Source organism: Danio rerio, chromosome 13 (genome assembly GCF_049306965.1).
Source record: "Danio rerio strain Tuebingen ecotype United States chromosome 13, GRCz12tu, whole genome shotgun sequence".
Lineage (NCBI taxonomy): Eukaryota > Metazoa > Chordata > Actinopteri > Cypriniformes > Danionidae > Danio > Danio rerio.
In genome coordinates, this window is record NC_133188.1 from 24,550,916 (window position 1) to 24,563,282 (window position 12,367).

Sequence of the window (12,367 nt, forward strand, 5' to 3'; positions counted from 1 at the left end):
CATATTTCACTCATGAGTTGAGTCAAGCATCAAACTGTAAGTCAAAGCTCCTGAAGCAAGAAGGGGTGTGTGTAGAACAGCCCAGCCATTTCAATAAAACACATGATACAATGAGCGAGCCACTGACAGAAGAAAAATCAAACAATGATGTAGTGACATTTAAGTGCACCAGTAATTATTTTATCTCCCAGGAAAATAACTATGGGCTGTCTTGGCTGTCAGAGCATATTCTTACAGATGATGGGTGATGTGTTCGCATGCGAATGAGTCTGCTTGTGTTTGTTTATGTAAATAAATAACCCCGTAGCCCATTGTATTATGTATTCTCATCTAAATATGCTGCCCCCTACAGGAGAAGGAGGGAAAAGCTCCAGGCACATTTGAAGGAGAGTCGAAGCCTGAAAAACTACAACCTCAACTCTTCCAGCTTGGCCAGTAAACCCAATCTTAGGCCTCAGCATGTCCTGCAGCTCCAGAAAGTAGGCACTTCTGACTTTTTTTTAATACCTATTATTGTTTATTTCTGTTTAGATAGCATATGGATATTCTTGAGCTGGGTTGCAGTTATATCTTGCCATCAGCCACAGATTTGTTTTTGTTTTTTGTTTGGTTTTGTTGCCTGAGATATCCATGAATGTGATATATGCACACAGACTTTTAATTTTCAGCCAGCCAGCCCCAGGGTTTCTTTCTATTTATAATGGTGTCTTTCCATTATAAAACCACCATGTTTAAGGTCAGTTTAAAAAAAAAAAGTGATCTTTACTGCCTGATAGATATACGATATGAAGTAGGTCTCATTCTAGACAAATAGCAATGTCTTTAAAATATGACAAATTGTTTTACCATAGTATTTTCAATGGAGTTTCTGCATTCGCCAGCTGAAGCAGATAGCACTTACACGGTCTTTCATCTTGTTTTTCACTTAAACCAATAAATGAATGCTCAACGCTATTAAACTGAACGTATTTAAATGACATTACAGCATCAATGCTGTAAAAGGAACCTGAAATTGAAAAAAACCACATTAAGCTTTCACTGAAAGTTTATCATTGGCTGAAAAACACTACCTGTGCATAAAGTCCATTGATAGTTAATTTAGTGATTGATTAAAAATACTGAAATATTACTTTATGGTTGAATATTTCATGTGAAATAAATGTGTCAGTTTGTAAGCTATCCATTCATCATATTAGCTTAGCTGGCTAACTTAGCTTATAACCTGCACAAATATTCAATTGTAAGTTTTGTGTGACTCAATAAGGAGAAGAAAATTGTGTTTAAAATCGGGAAGGAGTTTTCTGATTCTAGACATCTGATTTGATGTGCATGATGGATTTTTAGTGTTGTTTGTATTGTATTTTTACACAAGGAATTTCACTAACATATTTTTACACATTTATTTGTTGATTTTAATCATTTTAAAGTTGAATGACTAAAACATTGGTTCTCAACTAATTATGCCTAAAATTATTCCAAAGAATTCCATGATGCCTTTTTAAATTGTAATGTATGTTTTAGGAGGTCACTGAATCTGTCTATGAAGTTTCAGCAGTTACCCCATTCAACATTTTTAAAAGTGCATTTTTAGGAGGAACCAAAATGACTGTTTTGTGTCTATCTTTACATTTTAATGAGTTGATCTTTCCCCCTTTCCAAAAAAAGAACAGTGTCTTTACAGCTTGTGCTTTACTTATTCTAGCAACAACAGTCAAAGATTTGTTTTTCTGAGTGTACAGGCATAAAGCATATGCACAGAACATTGGCTGTCAGAGTCACTTTACATTACATGTTCTTTTTTTTTTTTTTTGTCTACTGTCAAATACACAGATGGTTATGTAAACACACAAGCATGCATATGGATTTGAGCACTTACAAGCATACACACAATAAACCACAAAATGTTGGTTATTTCTATGAAAGCATGTGTGTGCCTGTAACAGCGTGTCTGTTGGAAAAAAAGTTTATACTGGGAAAAAAAGTAAAATTAATTAATCATTTTTCTTTATGATGATTATCTGAAATTCAGAAATCTTGTCTGATCAAGAAAATTGTTCATATTAAGTTCTTAGCAATTCACAATACTATTCTGAAATTAAGTTTTTGATATATTTATAGTAGGACATTTACAAATTCTCTTAATGAAACATAATCTTCCCCTAATATTCTAATGATTTTTGGCATAAAAATAAATCAATTATTTTAACTCGGGTGTCACGGCGGCGCAGTGGGTAGCACGATCGCCTCACAGCAAGAAGGTTGCTGGTTTGAGCCCTTCTGGGTCAGTTGGCAATTCTGTGTGGAGTTTGCATGTTCTCCCTGTCTTTGCGTAAGTTTCCTCCTAGTGCTCCGGTTTCCCCCACGATCTAAAGACATGTGGTATAGGTGAATATTACAAGCTTAATTGTCAATAGTGTATGTGTGTGAATGAGAGTGAATAGATGTTTTCCATAGTTGGGTTGTGGCTGGAAGGGCTTCCGCTGTGTAAAACATAAGCCGGATAAGTTGGCGGTTCATTCCGCTGTGGCGGCCCCAGAATAATAAAGGGACAAATAAAGCCAAAAAGAAAATGAATGAATGAAAGAATTGTAACTCATACAGTGTATTTTTTGGCTATTGATAAATATATTCCCATGCAATATAACACTTTTTTCTTATCCCATAAGATTTTGTCATCAGGGTAAATTGTTACAGTTTACTTTAATTTTACAGTTTGTTTTTAAGTAAGGGCATTCAAATTGTCTGACAAAAATTGATTAGAAATGAGAGCAGCTGACACTTTGCAGCGCTTGGCTCACTATAACAAGGCTCTGTCACGGCTATTCAGGCTGTGTGAGTCTCAGAGGACAGCCTCGCTAATAATGCTAGTCATGCTAGTCCATCATTGATGGTTTGTGATTACTGCATCATTCTGTCTTTCCAGCACAGATGCCAGTCCTGTGTCTTACACAATGTAGACCATCTCTCTGCATTCTGTGTGGAGATTTAGTTAATATTCATCCCTTTCTCAATCGCTCCAACTAGCAGATCCATCACAGATAAGCCGATACAGGCTATTTGCATGGCAAACGCAGTGGTAATTTGTATGTCACTCAAACTCAATGTGATGTATAATCGCTACAGCATTCAGACACTGTCACAAGACGTCCAAGCGCAAGCCAAAGCCAGCTTTTGACACATGATGTTGTTAGTCTTTTTCTTTGAGTAATTATATGAATTGCAGTGTATATAGGATGTGAAGGCCCGTATTCATTACAGAAACCACTGGTAGCCATGTCTGTGAAACTAATAAGATTATTAAATGTTTAAAGTTAGCCATAACCTTGTATATAACGCCATTGACTGAAAGTTCAGCCTTACAAACATTATTAATACAGATAATCAGCTGGTGTTTGCCCAGCAAATATGACTTATTTAATGACTATCATGGATGTGAAATATTCGTTTCAAACAGCTGTCATCAGGATGAGCAAGAAGCATAATTCAGAGCTCTCTGAACTCTGTGACATGTCACACACTTACTAAATAACTCCTCACTGACATGGCATTTAAAACAATTACTATGTAGCATGGGACACGTCATCCAGATTGTATAATCCTGAACTAGGTGATGGTTTTGCATGTCATTATTGCTAAATTAAAATATCTATTACACTAGCATCCCCCTCCAGACAGCGCTTCTCAGAAAGCAGCATGTGTTCAGCCTCATGCAACTCTGTTGAAAGCAGATGCGTCAATAACCTTTGAACATAGACATGTGTTAAATCCCAATGAGTTTATTATTGACTATACATCCCATATATTGGACCCTGTTAGCTCATGCTGTGAGGAACTCTCTCTTACAGCTTTTATATGTGCCATTACAGTGTCTGAGGTGGTCTCCGCAATGCAATTTTGAAATAATCTTCAGTAGTGCTGTTTTGTTATGTAGTCTCAATTTTCAGTTCTTTTGTACAGCACTCCTTCCCCCAAATATGATCATTATCTTTCTTAATAAATTTTGCCAGGTGTAAACATCACATTTGCTGGCCTTGTGTGATGCATTTGCTATTCTTAGATTTCAATATCTGTTTGCTGAACTTAATTTGATAAAAGTGTGTTGCTTGTGTGGTGCAAAAATACGAGAGCTTTTAGTGAATTACCCATTAACATGTTTTGTTTTGCTTTGTCATTTTGTGTTGATGCAAAAACATAAATTATGATTAAATGATATAGTTTTATGGAAATGTTATCCTTTATTTATTTTTATTTAGAATTTGTCATTATTCCTAATTTATTTTACGCTAGCACAAGAATTGATAGGACAAAAAAATATCCTCATTATAACTGTAATAATTTTCCTAGAGCCAGTTAAGCAAAAAATGTTTGTTGGCAATGCAATTGACCCTTCGGTAAGCCCCGCCTTCCTTAGTTACTGTTGTTATGCCTGTCAAGCTTTCGTGCCTGGTATGTCTATTACAATATGTAGGCCCCGATGTCAGACATTGCCAGGGATATAATTACTCATTTTTGGCGAACAGGGGAGATATCCGAGAAAGCCAGACAGAAAAGGACTGTAGTATGCATTACAGGGATAAATTCACGACATAATAGGCAACCGATTAGAAAATAATTTAATCAAATTTGAAGCTAGGTTAGCCTAGCCGCTGACCATTCAATAACTTAGTTTATACACAGCAGGACAGGTGAAATTTAAAAATAATATAATAATAACAAATTAAACCGTGATTTCTCTTTTTTTAGCCAAACAGCCCAATAGACTAATTGTTGTGCAATGACATATAGCCTTACTAACCACTGAGGAAAAACACACATGAACACTGCTTCTATATAATTCATTCGCAGAAAGATAAGGCCAGAAAGGGGAAATTGATGGATTTGTGCCAAGTATTAGCATCATTGACCCATAACAATTTACAGTAGATATAACTGTCAGTATGTTTGTGTGATTTTTATACAGTCTATACTAATTTGCAGTTAAGTGGAAAAAAAATTAAATGCAATTCAAAGTATAAATAGCAGAAGTGAACAAATAGTTTTTCCCTACCAGCAAATATTAATCAGACACCAAATATAAAAGCAGACACTAACCTGGTATAACGCCATCACCAATGACAAAATCTCTAAAAGACTGACATTGGTGAATTGTAGCTCTGATATGAACATGAGGGTTATAAATGACTAAAAACTGCTGCGGGTGAAGTATATTGACCGCAAGTGCTCAGTTTGTGATCGCATCTCAGTTTTGTTCTGTTGATATGCAATTTTAAATATTCATAGCTTGAAACAGGTGGAAATATGATTTCTATTAGTATGACTACTGTTGCAAGGGCTTAAACAAAGCAGTGCTCATAATATCAAGTAAGAAAAAAAAGAAAAAGACAAGCATAACCTGCTTTGTATTCTTGTAGGAAACAGTTTAAATTTTTTAACGATAAGAGGTGTTTGAGTTATTGCTGTCTATCACTGAATGTGTCAGGAATATCGAAAACAAAACTAACTTAACCACGCTCTTTTAGCACCTCTCACACAGCTTGATCCATGCTGGCATGTCTCCCCTTGGGTTTTATGTTTTGGAACGGGAAAAAATTTCAACATCCCATCCAAACTTTTAGGATACCGGGTATCAGATTTGCACAATCCATATGTACAATGCTTTGGCTTGTTTCTCTTGCTCAAAAGCTTGACAGGCCTCCTGTGCATAGCTACAGTTGCTAAGCTACGATTGGTGTGTGGCGGTTTTCGGGTGTGGCTTAGCGGCTTAGTCAATTGGAAAGGAAATATTAGTCATTTTTTTAAATGTAAAATTTGTAATATTTTAGCACTTTATTTGCTTTAGGTTTGGCCTGTAAAGAAAAAGTCACTATTTTCCTGCTTTTAGACCAGGGGTGCCCTAGGTTTTTCCAAAGTAGGCCAAAAATCTAACTTGATTGAGGACTGTTGGCCGAATATATACCAAACCATTAGTTATGTTTCGATTTATCAGCCGAAGATTGGTATCGGCCGATAATCACATTTGATGACTCGATCCGTACCTGCCAATCTAGTCGATCTCATAAACTGATAACAGGTGTTTGTTTATTAGTTTACAAACAGAAGAAGATGCACATGTGCTACCGTATATTATTAATAGCCTGCAGCAGCCACAACATGTGAGGAGGTAAATGATGCATGAGAACAGCTAAAATATATACACATGAAGTGGTGCAACTTATTTATACAGTCTATTGGTGCAACTCACATGAGTGATGCAAGTGCAGCCAATGCATATCAAGTGTTGCTGCTGTGAGTGGAGTGATCTCATCCAACCTTATGACCTCTCCCAGATATTCATATCGGCTCTGTGATCCCCAAAACATTAGTTAAAGTACCCAGAAATCATGGCGACGAGAGTAAATGAGCAAGACAACAGATCGTGAGAGGCACATGTAGTGATGTTCGAAGCATTACATTTCTTAAGTTAAATAAATAGAGCAGTAAAAATACTTCTTGTACTATGCAGTAGTTTATAGGCCTATTACCTTTTAGTTAAGAAGTATTAGATGTATAGGTGTGCATTTTAACATCTTATCCATTAAATATGTGCTCCAAACTTTTTTCTTGATTAAGATATGTTAAATTCTTCTTTCATCATTTGCAGTGTTACGAAATTGCATTGTTTGTCATTTTTCTTACCAATTTCTATATCTGTGTTATATTCTTTTCCATAGTTAATCATTTGCTGTCGTGACCCCTGATTAAAAAAAAGGACCAAGCTGAAGTAAAATGAATGAATGAATTATTTTCTGTAAAGCTTCTTCTGCCCATGACGTGTTCACACCTAGCTGGTTATAAGACACGTGTTTAAGATTTTATATGCAGCATCCTTCATTTATTCTCTTAGGTAAGGTGAGATCTTCTCTTAAGGTTCATAGTTAGAGGGAATATGTTCTTAATACATTATAAAGCTTTAAGCATTAGAATCAGTACTCAGCATCGGCCGATTACCATACCAAGCAATCGGAACGAGGTATCAGCTGCAAAAATCTCAATTGGAGCATCCCTACAAACCATATATATTAATTTTGCCATGTATAATTTACAAATTTATTCAGTAATATTTAAAAATAATTAGAAAATGCTGCTTCAAACGAATGCAATTTCATTTTAAACGTTTCATAATGAACTTATTACAGTAAAAACATAAACAATCCCATTTATAGCACAATGGAGTTTCACACTGAATTTGAGCTTCTCCTGCCTTTGGCAGGCCTACTTTGGGCATCTTTGTTTTAGACACTAAATGACGAATCAGTCCAAGTAATATTATGTTGAAGTATTTAATTTAAAGGATTAAATGTGCATAAGAGTTTGTTACTTTGTTCATTGTTTTTTCTTGATTTTTTATTTATTTAGCTAGTTATTTTAGTTGTATTACTGTTTAAAAACTACAATTACATAATTTAAACAAATTGTCATTTTAAGGGTAAAAATCCTTAAAATTGGGACCGATTTTGGTAAAGAAATACGTCAATCCAAGCAATAAAAAATACAAATTGTAATGTGACAATAAGTTTTTGATGAAACCATTTTTTGCCTCTGTAGATTTACTGCTTATGCGAAGTTGTTTTTAAATATTCATGTATATAATGGCAGTATATACAATTATAATGTGTTAGAGTTGTTTTTTGTTTTTTCTAAATATTAAGCCATTTTTGGCTGAATTCACCTGGTTAATTTAACAGCTAAGTAGCGCATTCATGCATGTTTTTTTAAAAGCTTGTTTTTTCTGGAAATGTAGGTGGCTGTGCGTTCGTAAAGAAGGAAAATGCATCTTCAAAGACAAGCTTTCAAAAGACTTCAGATGAAGTCATTTTTGATTGCCTGAACAGGTTCTTTTGAGTGTGGTCAAAGTGCATCTCTAAGGTAAAAGAAATTGACTGCTTCAGTAATGATAGGCTTCTAGTTTTTCTAATACTAGTTACCAATGTGATAAAGGGTTGACCTTAAATTCAGAAATTACCATTTCTATCCTTGAATGAATCAGACAGCTTTTTCAAACCTGTTTGAGGAAATGATTTTTAAGATTTGCTGTAGTGAGTCATTGCTTTTGTAAATCAGTATATACGTATCTTACTTATGCCAGAATATGTTTGTGTTTGGAAAAGACAAACAAAGGTTTTTCAAACCTTACAATGGCTACAGAATATATCATAACCATTTTAGCTCACCGCATTCCATACTTTTGTCCTCTGCATTAGTCATCACTTTCTGCTACAGTTTTATTTCTTCTCTTTCTATTGCTCTCTCTTCAATGCTTTTGCATACTTTTCCTCTCTAGTGAGGTATTTTAAATAGCACATGTATTTTCACAATTCACTAAGTCATATGCATATGCAAATTAGTTTAATGTGAAAAGAAAGAAGGCTATAAATTAACGTAAAACAATAACAATGTAACTGCTTAAATGTCAGCAATACTGTGGAAATCAAAGTTAAAGAACAAACTATAATCTTCTAAATTTTGAAGTCACTGCTTAGTCATATGTAAATTAACCTAGCGGTAATAAAATAGCAGATTTTAAGCATATTTCACAAGTTGCACATTGTGAAGACTGAAGCGCAGTATACAGATTAATCAGTGGTAATCCCATTAACTATCTGCTGTCAACAACAATCAAAGTCAAAGAAGGTGGAGTTCCAGAACACACCCACAAATGCTTAGTCATCACTGAACAATAATACTTTAGATCAAAGGTGTTAAGGACCAAACCGAACTTACAAAAAAGTTTGCTTTGGTGAGCTGTTTCTAATTGTCAAAACGAACTCAAAAAGAACTTTGTTTTGGCCAGATTTTTTTTCAAAATGGTGTAATTTCAGTTCTTTTTTATTTCATTTGAAGTACAAAAGCTAAGAATAAATGCACTAAATGGAGCTAATAATGTCACTTTGAGGGGTAAGGTTAGGTGTGGGCGATAAAAAGCATTGCATGCAGCTCAGCTTGCAACTGCACTAGGTCTGCATCCAGACCCCTCGCCAAAAAAAGGTGAAAAATACAAAAGATGTGTAATGAAAACTTTAGGTATTGTAGTTTTGTGGTCTGTATTGTGTGGATACTACTGTTTCACATTTCCACTCTTTACAACTCCAAGTATCTCACTACAAATCAAGCAGAATGACTTTGTTTTGGCTTGTGGCAAAATAAAAGCATACTTATCTGTCCATTCAACTTTGATTAGTTCGCTCGATCACGTGAAACCTCGTAAATATCAATGGCTTGCAGGAAAACTTTTAATATTTTGCCTTTGATTTTATTTCGGCTCTTTTTTTTTACTGAAATATAAAAATTAATCGTTAATTTACGAGATTTGTGCATTTATTAATGAAGAAAATCCACTATTTGAATTCTTTATGCATGGCCTTGCAAAACGAAATGTAGCCAAGTCCAGATTGAATACCTTTGTGTTCCAGATCCAGAACAGAACAGATCCGGATTTCGAGAAGCCCTGGTTTAGTGGATGTTTATCGGCCTATTATATGATTGAATGCAAATGTTTATGATGTTATGAATGCTCAGATTCATGTGGTTCCTTCCCTGCATTCATCAGATAATTAGCCAGCAATTGTCATTCAAAGCAGTGGCAAGTAGATTTCCTACTCAATTTTGGTGACTGAAACCGTCTAAAGTTTTAGCTGCAATTTCTATTCCCTTTACAAACATTGTTGTTCTCTTATTTAGATCACAACAATATCCATGATATAAAGGGTTTTTGTTGAAGTCCCTTGGTTATTTTTTTTACACGGATCTGCTAATGTAGTATAAAGACAGCTTTAAAATTCTTTTTTAGAGAGATGAAAATGACTTTTTTGTTGTTGTTTATCAATTGTTCTCTCATTTTGATCTCCACCGTATGCCAAAATCTAAAGTTATATCCAACTAACTTTTGTTGAGAAATAAAAGAATAAGGTTTATGTAAGTGTTTTTAAACGCACAACTCACTTCAAACATGATAAAATTGCCTGTGGCGTTGTGTGTGGGCTACATTTCACATATGTATTGTCAGCTAACTTCAGGGTTTTAAAAAATGTCAAGCTGACTGCATATGTCATTTCTTTGTCAAGGCAGTGTCAATATTTCAGAAACACAAGGCATTTCCTCCAAGCTCCTGTTTTATCATGATGAATAAAGTCCTGTAGGCTGGGATGTTACATGATGCATTCAAATCATAATGTAAAGACGCTCCCAGTCATCATTTGCAAAAAAGAAAATAATGAGTTACTAAATTATGCGCATAAGCTGCACATTTGTAAGTAATTTGCAATGAAGTTTCTACACATCTGTCGCTCAAACAGGCTCTAACCACAGGATTGGATCCCCAAGGAATCCATAAACTGATAAAATGTGTACTTTGAGTTCAGTGTAAGTCACTCTACTGTAGGAAAAGCATCAGCCAAAAGCATAAATGTAAATGGAGGAAAGAAAAAGGAGAAATGTGGTACTTTCTGCCCTGCACGTATTGTTCCCACACAAAAGGAAGCCATTGGGACATTGCTTAGATTTACATAGTTCTGAAAGTGCTATATTATCCAATTAGAGTGACTCTAGTGCCCTTCTCTGATCTCCCATCAGCCATCGGTTCTCATCGCTCGCTTCTATTCCACTCGACTCTGTGGAGTGAAGGTGGACTCGTGGAGGAGATTAAGTATCTCTCTGACATTTAGATCATTGTGTGCATTCTGCCCGAAGCAGAAATGGGTTTTTATGGGAAAGTCTTTCAAGGTGTGAAATTTAAATTGGATTTGTCTGCTGGTTCCACCGAGGTCTGTAGGATTATCTGAACATCAGTGGAACCTGGACACATTTTTGTCAAATCCAAAGTGTAGAAGTGTAGAGTACAGAAGCCTAAGCTCTGCTTGCAATGCTGGATAAGTTGTCCAATTGGGAATTAAAATGCTTTAATCAAATTTTGACAGGACCCACAGATAACAGTATGATATTTAACATCTGTCTTCCTTTTTCATGTCTTTTACAGTTTTATAAACCCACAAGGTCCACGCCACCACATGGAGGTGCCATTCGAGAGCTCAGTTTTGCTCCAAGTAATGCTGACTCTACCAATCCACAGGGCTCAATGACAGGAAAACAGCTTAGGTATGACAATTATATTATTTAAAAATTGCTGTGACAATCATTACACCGAAGACTGTCTATTCATGAAAAGTCTTTTTTATGTGTCTCACAATTTCAGTCTTATTTAATAGAATTGCATGACATTTTGACAATGTTTATTGTAGTAATACAATACAAAGTCTGCAAAAAGCACTGAGGGGAGAAATTTTACTGAATCATTAGAAATATGATATCAATTGAAATTTCCATGGCATACATTTACATGCATTTCTGTTATAGCAAGAAAAGCATTAAATTGAGATATACAAATTCAAATGTGACTATATGTAAATCAGTGATATGAAATTTACCTGCAAACAGCCTTTTATAGTCAGTTCTCTGGTCTAATAAAATATGGTAGTTTCATGTTTTGTTTTTTGATAGATTCCATATGCTATTGTACAAGTTTTGGGACAGCTCTTTTTTTTTACTCCCAAAGATTGCAGTTATTTGACCAATAACTACAGTAAATTAATAATACAATTTTAAAAAATCATATATCATAATATTAAAAAGTTGATTATTAGATTTTTCCCACTTCCAATGTTTCTTACAATGGCTTGAAATAATAATAACAAACATAAAATAAAAATTATATAATACATAAAATATGTAATAAGCAGGGCTTGACATTAACACCTGCCAGCCCACCAAATGTTGGTGGATTTCAGTTGTGGCAGTTAAGACAGCCCTCACTAGCCACTCTAGCCGGCTGCAAATACTTTTTAAAATGTAGTTTTCTTAAAAGCAGGGTTCGACAATAAGGATGGGTCAATATGTGTGCAAATGTCATCTTAGAATCAAAAAAGCAGAATGACTGACAAAAATAATTGTGTTCGCACAAGCAAAAGAAGGCAGGTGAATACCAAATGAGATGATGATCACTTGTGCACACAGGTAATGTGTTGCATGTGACTGTTTAAAGTGTGTGCTCTCGTTTTCTTGCACGGAGGAACCACGTCTGGAAATGCAACTAGTGCGATTAGTTCTCTTTGAATTAGACTGGACAAAAAGCTATGCTCGCGGACCCACAGTCCTGCTGCTTTCAACAGCTCTAGATTTTTTTTTTTTAAATGTCTTTTTGTAAGCAGCAGCAGTTGCTTCCGCTTTAAACATTCTTTGAACAGATTACTAGTGAGCCTAACGTTAACTGTGTGCACTTGATCATCCTTTATGTATCCTTGATATTCATCCTTGATTATCACATGCTTTCTTTTTT

At 35.1% G+C, this 12,367-nt stretch overlaps 1 protein-coding gene across 5 annotated transcripts in view; it reads left to right on the forward strand.

Annotated features, from left to right (window-relative positions):
- nrg3a (neuregulin 3a) overlaps positions 1-12,367 on the forward strand; it is a 600,542-nt gene that overhangs the window by 568,956 nt on the left and 19,219 nt on the right. For all 5 annotated transcript variants that reach the window (XM_073920787.1, XM_073920788.1, XM_073920784.1 and 2 more), the window contains 2 exons: positions 353-479; positions 11,012-11,130. In XM_073920787.1, coding sequence (XP_073776888.1) covers positions 353-479; positions 11,012-11,130 — 246 coding nt within the window. The remainder of the gene's footprint in view (positions 1-352; positions 480-11,011; positions 11,131-12,367) is intronic.